Genomic DNA, 13,201 nt, shown 5'->3' with positions numbered 1-13,201 from the left:
AGTCATAAGGGCGTGGAATGCCCTACCTGATAAGGTAGTCAACTCAGCCACATTAGGGAGATTTAAACAATCCTTAGATAAGCACATGGATGATTTTGGGATAGTGTAGGAGGACGAGCTGAGAGTAGTTCACAGGACAGTGCAACATCGAGGGCTGAAGGGCCTGTTCTGCGCTGTATTGTTCTATGTTGTCAGGAATGAAGGGTGAAATATGAAATTTGGCTGAATAGGCTTGAACTTTTTTCACTAGAGCGTAGAAGGTTGAGGGGTGACCTTATAGAGGTTTATAAAATCTTTAGGGTCATAGATACAATGAATAGCAAGGACCTTTTCTCCAGGGTGGGGGATTTCAAGACTGGGGGCATATTTTTAAGCTGAGAGGTAAAAGCTTTAAAAAGATCTTGAGGGGCAACTTGTTTGCACAGAGAGGTTAGTGTGGGGAGTGAACTGCCAGAGACGGAAAGGCTTGGAGAGATATGGGCCAAATACAGGCAGGTGGGACATGTTTAGATTGGGAACATGGTCAGTGTGGACCAGGTGGAATGAGGGATGTGTTTCTGTGCTGTATGACTCTATGCTTCCCACATCTCTGCCGGTTGAGAGATAAAGAAATGTGATCCAGGCTGCTGAAGACCTCCCAGCTCTCTTCACTGGCAGGATCTCCTGTATAGCCAGACCTGTCAACAACTAGCATTTCTGACAATGTAACATTCTTATGTCACTGAATTACTGTGTGAGGATCTGTATGGGAACTTTGAACAGCTAACATTTGCAAGTCTGAGTACTTGAGCTGAGCTGACAAGCTTTCAGTGGAAAGGGTGGGTGTCTCTTGTGGGACAGTGGTCGTACTCCTACCTCAGAGCTAAGAGGCCTGGGTTGAAGTCCCACCTATTCCAGAGGTGTCGATATAACTCCTGCTGAAGGACTCTCTATGGCACATCATTCCCCGCTGTGGCCAATCAGATAATCAATAGAAAGGGAAGGGACTTGTAACACAGTAGTAACATTACTACTTCTATGTCAGAAGATCTGGGTTCAAATCCCATCTCCTCTCCAGAGGTGTGTCATAAGTTATCTAAACAGGTTGATTAAAAATATTTCTTTGGATGCATTTTGTGGTTTAGTGGTAGAGTCACTATGGCTGGGCCAGAAGATCTGGTTCCAGTCCCACCTGCCCTTGATATGCATCACAATGTAATGAAACAGATTGATTTAAACAAGACCTTTTACAAAATAAAGGGGAAGATAAATTAACACTGTCCAAATAGTAGGAGTAATTCTGAACAAGTCTCAGAAATCCATATCCATTATTTAACTCAGCAAATCTGCCTGGATGCTTAATGTGGAAAATGACATTGTAATGGATTTCATTTTCAAGCTATAGATGCTTCAATTAAAAGTGTACACAAAGAGTGACCTTTATAATCTTATCACATTCAGATAACATTAAGTCTTGCCCACACCAAAAGAAAGATACTCAAGGATGTCAAGTCAAAAATAATTTATGTAAACTTATGTATCAATCTACAGAGTAGAAAATGTCATCAATCAGTTCAGATTAAGAATAATCAACTGGCAGATTGCAGAATTCAATGGGGCAAAAACAGATCTAGGTATAGACTGATTGGAACCGAAGATTGATGAGAGTAACAGTAATTTAACAATGCGTTACTTCAAAAAAGAAAGGTAAGGCAAAAAAGATAGGAATCAAGATAATGAAGAAAATAGCAAGGGTCAGTTAGTAAATCCAGTTGAGAACTAAACTGAATATAGAAGATTCAGAAGGAAGATGAAAAAGAAAATATAAGAAACAAAGAGGGATTAAACCTGGAGCTAAGATAAAAGGAAATTTCAAAGTTTTTTATAAGCACATCAATGGTCAAAGGGGAAGTAGGATCAAAAATGGGGATTTATGCTGAGAGGCAATTCAGGTTACCAAGCAGCCATTCTGTGCACAGCACGATACCACAAATGTCATAGAATCCCTATAGAGCAAAAGAAGACGATGTGGCCCATTGAGTCTACTCCAACCCTCTGAAGAGCATCCATCCAGACACAGCTCCCCACATTTACCATGGCTACAGCCACCTAGCATAGTCAATCCATCTAACCTGCACATCTTTGTGACTGTGGGAGGAAACTGGAGCACCTGCTAAAAAGCCACACAGACACATGCAAATTCCAACACAGTCACCCACAGCTGGAATTGAACCCCGAGCCCTGGCACATTGAGGTAGCAGTGCTAACCACTGAGACACCATGGTATCCATTTCTTAAATAGAATCCCAACAGAGTAGAAAGAGGTCATTTGGCCCATTGGGTCCACAGTGACTTTCTGAAGAGCATTTCCCCACACCCAAATCCATATCTTGAACCCTGTAACCCTGCATTTCCCATGACTAACCCACCTAACCTGCACATCTCTGGATGCTATGGGTAGTTCATCATGGCCATCCACCTGACGTACACATTTTTGTACTGTGGGAGGAAACCAGAGCACCCAGAGGAAACCCACACAGACACTGACAGAACGTGCAAATTCCACACAGACAGTTGCCCAAGCTGAAGTCAAACTTGGGACCCTCATGCTGTGAGGCAGCAGTGCCAACCATTGAACCACCGTGTCACCCCTAAACTCACCATCTGCTGTGGCAGGATTCAAACCTGGATTCCCAGCACATTAGCTGAGTTTCTGATACTTTTATTGCAAAAATATACTTCATTTACATATAGATTCACTAAAGCAGTTCGGTTCTGAACAGTCTTTGCATATGGAGAATAAACAAACATTGGGGGCCGACTTTCTCTGCAGTCGCAACAAGTCTAAAGGCATTTCTTAATTATGCAAGCTCCTATTTACATGTATATGAGGAACCTGGGTCCAATAACTGAATGGACTCCATTATACTTTTGCAAAAAAACTGTGGTCTTCCCCCAGTGCACCTTGGCACCAGCAATGTCTATGAATTTCTAGATTTTTTTATTCCAAAAATATACTTTATTCATAAAAATCTTTATACACACACAGTCGCTAAAGCAGTTCGGTTCTGTTCAGTCTTAACAAACCATCAATGCTCAGATAATGCTCCGAGAGTGCCCAGGTAACTTTTTTTTCTAATATTGACTGAATGATACGATCCCGGACACAACTTCGAGGAGAAAGTGAGGTCTGCAGATGCTGGAGATCAGAGCTGAAAATGTGTTGCTGGAATTCCTGAAGAAGGGTTTATGCCCGAAACATCGAATCTCCTGTTCCTTGGATGCTGCCTGACCTGCTGCGCTTTTCCAGCAACACATTTTCAGCTCATCCCGGACATAACTCCCTTCCTCTTCTTGAAAATAGTGCCTTGGAATCTTTGACATCCCCCCTCAGAGGGCAGGTTCTTAGATTAGATTAGATTACAGTGTGGAAACAGGCCCTTCGGCCCAACAAGTCCACACCGACCCACCGAAGCGCAACCCACTCATACCCCTACATTTACCCCTTACCTAACACTACGGGCAATTTAGCATGGCCAATTCACCTGACCCGTACATCTTTGGACTGTGGGAGGAAACCCACGCAGACACAGGGAGAACGTGCAAACTCCACACAGACAGTCGCCTGAGTCGGGAATTGAACCCGGGTCTCAGGCGCTGTGAGGCAGCAGTGCTAGCCACCGTGCCGCCCACTAATCTTATACCCAAACACTGTACCTATGACAGTGCAGCCTTCCCCTCAGCACTCTGCTGCAATGTCAGCCTCGCTCGAATAGGTCTTGTTTTGCAAATAATTCTCCCACTCCCCCTTCCCAATCTGCGGGAAAACAGCGAACCGATAGAAATGTTGACATGAAAGGAAGGGTCGCGCTGAGTGATTTTTAAAAAAAAATACAGAAGCTGCTGGAGAAACTCAGCGGATCTGGCAGCATGTGAAGAGAGAGAGAAGCAGAGCTAACGTTTCGAGTGCGAGATGATTCCTTCAGAACCAATGATCAGCGAAACGAGGCTTTTCCCTTTAAGTAATTGTAACGCGTGTGTGTTGTGAAGCGACTGAGTGAGACAAGGTTTCAAAGCTGTCAAGTGGACGGTCACATGGCTCCTGGTGTCTTGTTCGCTGGGAATCTTCCTCCTTGCAGTGGGCGGGACTGAGTGTCATCTGAATGTGAACAGATTGTAAAGGAGAGGTCACTCTGCTTTCTGCTGGGGGAGGGACTGAGAAAAGAGACGTGCCCAGCCTGTCAAATCTGCCTATTTGTGCTTGGGAATCCAGTGAGGGCTGACACACTGCAGCAAGTGGCGAGGGGAGGGACGAGGGGGGGGGGAGTTGCAGTGCCCAGAATTGCCGGGGTGAAACTGACTCGGGAACAGGTGAAATTGAACCACACGGAGAGAGAGAGAGAGAGAAAAGAAGGGGCCGGAGAGAGCTGGGCCCGGCGAACCCCGGGCTAACATCGGAATCAGCGGCCGAGGCGGTCACCCGGCATGAATAATTCATGAGGCGGGAGATCTCTCTCAGCCCTCGCTCGGTTTCGCCTTCCCGAGGCGTTGAGTGGTTTCTGTCGAGATGCTGCGTCGTTTCGTGAACCAATTCGCAGGGAGCAACATCCCCGGCAGCTACTTTGTAGCCCGCAGTTAGTCAACAATTACATTGTTTCAAGCTGCAAGAGGCGGACACATTGTTTCCTTGTAACCCCAGGGGGAACAGTCTCGCTACACTTTCTGGCTCGGTCCTGTCGACGAGCTTTTGCACAGTGTTCCTGAGTTAACTCCCTTTTGTTTCTAATCGATTGGGGTTTTGTTTTTGTTTATTTTGGCGGGTGGGGGGTGGGTGGTTACCGGATTGACGTTCAATGGAAGCGGAGCTCCAGGAGCAGGTTGTCACGATGGTGCAGCCTATGCCTGGATATGGCGAGCTGCTGGTGAAAGGCTTCTCCCGGATGAACACGGCAATCGCCGAGTGCACGGACTGCGGCTTCGAGCTGTCCAAACGGACCCTGCTGGAGAATGCGTCCCTCACCGCCTCCGAGGGGCTTTTGTTCCTGATTTGTGCCGTGGTCTGGACTCTACTCCGGAAGGCTACTTCGCGTTACCTCTTCCAGGTCTGTGTGTGTATCCCTTCATATGTTTGGATATCTGTTCGCTCTTACTAAGAAAAACGTATTGAACATGTCAACACAGACTATTAAAACGCTCCAATCTATCTATTTCCTTCGGACACCCTTGTCCTCTCGTTCTCTCCATGCTCTGCAATCCGTTTCTCCACTCCCCTCGAATTTCTACACACGTCGATAGGTACACAACGCTCTCGCTGTTCAAATATTCTGTCATCTCCTATCTCTTTATAAATTGATGCATGATACTAATATAGTTAATTATCATACAATTTTGCTATCCAGATACACAACGTGATTGATTATATATGCTGTATATAGAGTCATAGAGATGTACAGCATGGAAACAGACCCTTCGTCCAACCCGTCCACGCCCACCAGATATCCCATCCAATCTAGTCCCACCTGCCAGCACCGGACCCATATTCCTCCAAACCCTTCCTATTCATTTACCCATCCAAATGCCTCTTAGATGTTACAATTGTACCAGCCTCCACCACATCCTCCGGCAGCTCATTCCATACATGTACCACCCTCTGCATGAAAAAGTTGCCTCTTAGGTCTCTTTTACATCTTTCCCCTCTCACCCTAAACCTATGCCCTCCCTCTACTTCTGGACTCCCCAACTCCAGGGAAAAGATTTTGCATATTTACCCTATCCATGTCCCTCATAATTTTGGAAACCTCTGTAAGGTCACCCCTCAGCCTCCGACGCTCCAGGGAAAACAGCATCACCCTGTTCTGCTTCTCCCTGTAACTCAGATCCTCCAACCCTGACAACATCCTTGTAAATCTTTTCTGAACCCTTTCAAATTTCATAACATCTTTCCGATAGGAAGGAGACCAGAATTGCACACAGTATTCCAACAGTGGCCTAACCAATGTCTTGTACAGCCGCAACATGACCTCCCAACTCCTGTACTCCATACTCTGTCCAATAAAGGAAAGCATACCAAATGCCTTCTTCACTATCCTATCTACCTGCGACTCCACTTTCAAGGAGTTATGAACCTGCACTCCAAGGCCTCTTTGTTCAGCAACACTCCCTAGGGCCTTACCATTCAGTTGCAAATGTGTTGCTGGTCAAAGCACAGCAGGCCAGGCAGCATCTCAGGAATAGAGAATTCGACGTTTCGAGCATAAGCCCTTCATCAGGAATAAGAGAGAGAGAGCCAAGCAGGCTAAGATAAAAGGTAGGGAGGAGGGACTAGGGGGAGGGGCGATGGAGGTGGGATAGGTGGAAGGAGGTCAAGGTGAGGGTGATAGGCCGGAGTGGGGTGGGGGCGGAGAGGTCAGGAAGAGGATTGCAGGTTAGGAGGGCGGTGCTGAGTTGAGGGAACCGACTGAGACAAGGTGGGGGGAGGGGAAATGAGGAAGCTGGAGAAATCTGAATTCATACCTTGTGGTTGGAGGGTTCCCAGGCGGAAGATGAGGCGCTCCTTCTCCAGCCGTCGTGTAGTTGTGTTCTGCCGGTGGAGGAGTCCAAGGACCTGCATGTCCTCGGTGGAGTGGGAGGGGGAGTTAAAGTGTTGAGCCACGGGGTGATTGGGTTGGTTGGTTCGGGCGGCCCAGAGGTGTTCTCTGAAGCGTTCCGCAAGTAAGCGGCCTGTCTCACCAATATAGAGGAGGCCACATCGGGTGCAGCGGATGCAATAGATGATGTGTGTGGAGGTACAGGTGAACTTGTGGCGGATATGGAAGGATCCCTTGGGGCCTTGGAGGGAAGTGAGTGTGGAGGTGTGGGCGCAAGTTTTACATTTCCTGCGGTTGCAGGGGAAGGTGCCGGGGGTGGAGGTTGGGTTGGTGGGGGGTGTGGATCTGACAAGGGAGTCACGAAGGGAGTGATCCTTGCGGAACGCTGATAGGGGAGGGGAGGGAAATATATCCTTGGTGGTGGGGTCCATTTGGAGGTGGCGGAAATGGCGGCGGATGATACGTTGTATGCGCAGGTTGGTGGGGTGGTAGGTGAGAACCAGTGGGGTTCTGTCTTGGTGGCGGTTGGAGGAGCGGGGCTCAAGGGCGGAGGAGCGGGAAGTGGAGGAGATGCGGTGGAGGGCATCGTCGATCACGTCTGGGGGGAATCTGCAGTCCTTGAAGAAGGAGGCCATCTGGGCTGTGCGGTGTTGGAACTGCTCCTCCTGGGAGCAGATGCGGCGGAGATGAAGGAATTGGGAATATGGGATGGAGTTTTTACAGGGTGCAGTGTGGGAGGAGGTGTAGTCCAGGTAGCTGTGGGAGTCAGTCGGTTTATAATAGATGTCTGTGTTGAGTCGGTCGCCCGAGATAGAAATGGAAAGGTCTAGGAAGGGGAGGGAGGAGTCTGAGACAGTCCAGGTGAATTTCAGGTCGGGATGGAAGGTGTTAGTAAAGTTGGTGAACTGTTCAACCTCCTCGTGGGAGCACGAGGCAGCGCCGATACAGTCATCGATGTAGCGGAGGAAAAGGTGGGGGGTGGTGCCAGTGTAGTTGCGGAAGAAGGACTGTTCCACATATCCTACGAAGAGGCAGGCATAGCTGGGGCCCATGCGGGTGCCCATGGCAACTCCTTCAGTTTGGAGGAAGTGGGAGGATTGAAAAGAGAAGTTATTCAGGGTGAGGACCAGTTCAGTCAGTCGAAGGAGGGTGTCAGTGGAAGGGTACTGGTTGGTGCGGCGGGAAAGGAAGAAGCGGAGGGCTTTGAGTCCTTCGTGATGGGGGATGGAGGTGTACAGGGACTGGATGTCCATAGTGAAAATCCTGGAGGAGGTGGAGGGCGTGGGTGGTGTCCCGAACGTAGGTGGGGAGTTCTTGGACTAAAGGGGACAGGACCGTGTCGAGGTATTGGGAGATGAGTTCGGTGGGGCAGGAGCAGGCTGAGACAATGGGTCGGCCGGGGCAGGCAGGTTTGTGGATTTTGGGCAGGAGGTAGAAACGGGCGGTGCGGGGTTGTGGGACTATGAGGTTGGAGGCGGTGGATGGGAGATCCCCTGAGGTGATGAGGTCCTGGATGGTCTGGGAGATGATGGTTTGGTGGTGGGAGGTGGGGTCGTGGTCAAGGGGGCGATAAGAGGAGGCGTTTGGCTTCAGCGGTGTACAGGTCAGTGCGCCAAACTACCACCGCGCCTCCCTTGTCTGCGGGTTTGATGGTGAGGTTGGGATTGGAGCGGAGGGAGTGGAGGGCTGCACGTTCTGAGGGTGAGAGGTTGGAGTGGGTGAGAGGGGTGGACAGGTTGAGTCGGTTGATGTCACGGCGGCAGTTGGCTATAAAGAGGTCGAGGCCGGGTAGGAGGCCAGCATGGGGTGTCCAGGTGGATGGGGTGTGTTGGAGGCGGGAGAAGGGGTCGTCAGAGGGTGGACGGGAGTCTTGGTTGTGAAAGTAGGCACGGAGGCGAAGGCGGCGGAAGAATTGTTCAATATCTCGCCGCGTGTTGAACTCATTAAGATTTTAACCTTACCATTCAGTGTATAAGTCCTGCTAAGATTTGCTTTCCCAAAATGTAGCACCTGCCATTTATCTGAATTAAACTCCATCTGCCACTTCTCAGCCCATTGGCCCATCTGGTCAAGATCCTGTTGTAATCTGAGGTAACCTTCTTTGCTGTCCACTACACCTCCAATTTTGGTGTCATCTGCAAACTTACTAACTGTACCTCTAATGCTCACATCCAAATCATTTATGTAAAAGACAAAGAGTAGAGGGCCCAGCACGATCCTTATGGCACTCCACTGGTCACAGGCCTCCACTCTGAAAACAACCCTCCACCACCGCCCTCTGTCTTCTACCTTTGAGCCAGTTCTGCATCCAAATGGCAAGTTCTCCCTGTATTCCATGAGCTCTGACCTTGCTAATCAGTCTCCCATGGGGAAGCTTGTCGAACGCCTTACTGAAGTCCATATAGATCACATCTACGGCTCTGCCCTCATCAATCTTCTTTGTTACTTCATCAAAAAACTCAATCAAGTTTGTGAGACATGATTTCCCATGCACAAACCCATGTTGACTATCCCTAATCAGTCCTTGCCTTTACAAATAAATGTATATTCTGTCCCTCAGGAGTCCCTCCAAATACTTGCCCACTACCGAGGTCAGGCTCACTGGTCTATAGTTCCCTGGCTTGTCCTTACCACCCTTCCTTCCTAAACAGTGGCACCACATTTGCCAACCTCCAGTCTTCCGGCACCTCACCTGTGACTATCGATGATACAAATATCTCAGCAAGAGGCCCAGCAATCACTTCTCTAGCTTCCCACAGAGTTCTCGGGTACACCTCATAGAAATCCTAGAACAGTACCGCACAGAACAGGCCCTTCAGCCCATGATGTTGTGCCGACCACTGATCCTCATGTATGCACCCTCAAATCTCTGTGACCATATGCGTGTCCAGGAGTCTCTTAAATGTCCCCAGTGAGCCTCCTGTGAAGCGCTTCTGTGCTGATTCCTCCGGCATTTATACTGGTTTGAATCTGCCGCTTCCGGTTGTCAGTTGCTGTTCGCTGCAGTGGCCGGTATGTAGGGTCTAGGTCAATGTGTCTGTTGATAGAATTTGTGGATGAGTGCCATGCCTCTAGGAATTCCCTGGCTGTTCTCTGTTTGGCCTGTCCTATAATAGTGGTGTTGTCCCAATCGAATTCGTGTTGTTTGTCATCTGAGTGTATGGCTACTAGGGATAGCTGGTCGTGTCGTTTCGTGGCTAGTTGGTGTTCATGGATGCGGGTTGTTAGCTGTCTTCCTGTTTGTCCTATGTAGTGTTTTGTGCAGTCCTTGCATGGGATTTTGTACACTACATTGGTTTTGCTCATGCTGGGTATCGGGTCCTTTGTCCTGGTGAGTTGTTGTCTAAGGGTGGCTCCCAAGCACTGAAGATGTCACCTAGAAAGGGGACAAAATGTTTGCAAGAAAAACTCCCAGCTCGGCGAACAGAACCACAACAACGAGCACCCGAGCTACAAATCTTCTCACAAACTTTGTCCCCAATGACCCTACCTCCACAATTGCTGCTGGCAACACATTCCATGCTCTCACAACTCTCTGTGTAAAGAACCCATCTCTGACATCCCCTCTATACTTTCCTCCAACCGGCTTAAAACTATGACCCCTCGTGTTAGTCATTTCTGCCCTGGGAAATAGTCTCTGGCTATCGACTCTATCTATGCCTCTCACTATCTTGTATACCACAATTACATTCCCTCTCCTCCTCCTTTTCTCCAATGAAAAAAGTCTGAGCTCAGTCAACCTCTTCTCATAAGATAAGCCCTCCAGTCCAGGCAGCATCCTGGTAAACCTCCTCTGAACCCGCTCCAAAGCATCCACATCTTTCTTATAATAGGGCGACCAGAACTGGATGCAGTAATCCAAGTGCGGTCTAACCAATGTCTTATAGAGCTGCAACAAGATCTCACGACTCTTAAACTCAATACCCCTGTTAATGAAAGCCAAGACACCATATGCTTTCTTAACAACCCTGGCCACTTGGGAGGCCACTTTAAGGGATCTATGTACCTGCACCCCAAGATCCCTCTGTTCCTCCACATGCCAAGAATCCTATCCTTAATCCTGTACTCGGCTTTCAAATTCGACCTTCCAAAATGCATCACCTCGCATTTATCCAGGTTGAACTCCATCTGCCACCTCTCAGCCCATCTCTGCATCCTGTCACTGTATCGCTGCAGCCTACAACAGCCCTCTATACTGTCAACGACACCTCCAACCTTTGTGTCGTCTGCAAACTTGCTGACCCATCCTTCAATCCGCTCATCCAAGTCATTAATAAAAGTTACAAACAATAGAGGCCCAAGGACAGAGCCCTGTGGAACACGACTCACCACAGACTTCCAGGCAGAATATTTTCCTTCTACTACCACTCGCTGTCTTCTGTTGGCCAGCCAATTCTGTATCCAGACAGCTATGTTCCCCTGAATCCTATTCCTCCTAACCTTCTGATTGAGCCTACCACGGGGAGCCTTATCAAATGCCTTGCTGAAGTCCGAATACACCACATCCGCAGCTCGACCCTCATCAACTTTTCTAGTCACCTCCTCAAAGAACTCGATAAGGTTTGTGAGGCATGACCTGCCCCTCTCAAAGTCGTGTTGACTGCATTTAATCAAGCCATGCTCTTCCAGATGATCATAAATCCTATCCCTCAGAATCCTTCCTAACACCTTGCAGATGACAGACGTGAGACTGACTGGTCTGTAATTGCTGGGGAATTCCCTATTTCCTTTCTTGAAGAGAGGAATTACATTTGCCTCTCTCCAGTCCTCAGGTACGACTCCAGTGGAGAGCGAGGATGAAAAGATCTTCGCCAGTGGTGAAGCAATTGCATTTCTCATTTCCCAAAGCAGCCGAGGACAAATCTGGTCCGGGCCTGGCGACTTGTCAATCTTAATGTCTGAAAAATTTTCAGCACATCAGCTTCCTCTATCTCTATCCATTCCAGCATGCACACCTGCTCTTCAAAGGTTTCATTCACTACAAAGTTCATTTCTTTCGAAAAGACAGAAGCAAAAAACTCATTTGGGCTTCCCCTACCTCCTCAGACTCGACACACAAATTCCCTATGCTATCCCTGATCAGCTCTACTCTTTCTTTGACCATTCTCTTATTCCTCACATAAGTGTGAAATGCCTTTGTGTTCTCCCTAATCCGTTCTGCCAAGCCTTTCTCATGCCCCCTCCTGGCTCTGCTCAGACCATTTTAAGCTCCTTCCTCGCCTGCCTGTAATCCTGTAGAGCTGAGCTTGACCCTAGCTACCTCCACCTTATGTAGGGATTGCCTAATCCTCTCCTTCTCTATAGCTATGTAGAATGTGAGGCCGTTGTGGTCACTATCACCAAAATGCTCTCCCAGCACAAGATCTGATACCTGCCACGACTTGTTTCCGAGCACTAAGTCTAGAATGGCCTCTCCCCTCGTCGGCCTGTCAACGTACTGAGTTAGGAAACCCTCCTGAACACACCTTACAAAAACAGCTCCATTCAAATCTTCTGCTCGAAGGAGATTCCAATCAATATTCAGAAAGTTAAAGTCACCCATTACAACAGCCCTACAAACCTGATCAGGTCCTGGGGATTTATCCACCTTTAACCATTTCAAGACATCCAGCACTTCCTCCTCTGTAATCTGGACATTTTGCAAGATGTCACCATCTATTTCCCTACAGTCTATATCTTCCATATCCTTTTCCACAGTAAATACTGATGCAAAGTATTCATTTAGTATCTCCCTCATTTTCTGTGGCTCCACACAAAGGTCACCTTGCTGATCTTTGAGGGGTCCTGTTCTCTCCCTAGTTACCCTTTTGTCATAGAGTTATAGAGATGTACAGCATGGAAACAGTAAAACCCCTTTGGATTTTCCTTAATTCTATTTGCCAAAGCTATCTCATGACCTTGTTTTGCCCTCCTGATTTCCCTCTTAAGTATACTCCTACATTCTATATACTCTTCTAAGGATTCACTCGATCTATCCTGCCTGTCCCTGACATATGCTTCCTTCCTTTTCTTAACCAACCCCTCAATTTCTTTAGTCATCCAGCATTCCCTATACCTACCAGCCTTCCATTTCACCCTGACAGGAATTTCTTTCTCTGGATACTTGATATCTCATTTCTGAAGGCTTCCCATTTTCCAGCCATCCCTTTACCTGCGAACACCTGCCTCCAATCAGCTTTTGAACGTTCTTTCCTAATACCATCAAAATAGGCCTTTCTCCAATTCAGAACTTCAACTTTTAGATCTGGTCTATCCTTTTCCATCACTATTTTAAAACAAATAGAATTATGTTCGCTGGCCCCAAAGTGCCCCCCCACTGACACCTCAGTCACCTGCCCTGCCTTATTTCCCAAGAATAGGTCAAGTTTTGCACCTTCCCTAGTAGGTACATCCACATACGTTATTCCTTTTAGAATTTGAATTGATACAATTGTAGATAATTGCGTCAATTATGTACAATACTTGATTGATTCTGGGCCCCATGTATAGGTGCAGTGGAATGTATTGAAGAGTAAGCGGTAAATGTTTTGGGACGATATCAGTCTGTTTGGGTGATATAAGCCTTGGATTGAAATTCACTCGTTGCCTTATATATACATCCATCGCATCCTTTTAAAATAAAGCTTTATATGTTG

At 47.8% G+C, this 13,201-nt stretch overlaps 1 protein-coding gene across 1 annotated transcript in view; it reads left to right on the top strand.

Moving 5' to 3' along the window:
- Positions 1-4,828: 4,828 nt before the first annotated feature.
- The window catches only part of cers1 (ceramide synthase 1), a 59,309-nt gene continuing 50,936 nt past the window's right edge, over positions 4,829-13,201 (top strand). Inside the window, exon 1 of the mRNA XM_060846190.1 lies at positions 4,829-5,081. Within this exon, the coding sequence (XP_060702173.1) occupies positions 4,833-5,081 (249 nt within the window). The 5' untranslated portion in view covers positions 4,829-4,832. The remainder of the gene's footprint in view (positions 5,082-13,201) is intronic.

The sequence above is a fragment of the Hemiscyllium ocellatum genome, chromosome 28 (genome assembly GCF_020745735.1).
Source record: "Hemiscyllium ocellatum isolate sHemOce1 chromosome 28, sHemOce1.pat.X.cur, whole genome shotgun sequence".
In the NCBI taxonomy this organism is placed as follows: Eukaryota; Metazoa; Chordata; class Chondrichthyes; order Orectolobiformes; family Hemiscylliidae; genus Hemiscyllium; species Hemiscyllium ocellatum.
Note: the sequence above shows the minus strand (reverse complement) of the source record. Positions and strands in the feature narration are given on the sequence as shown.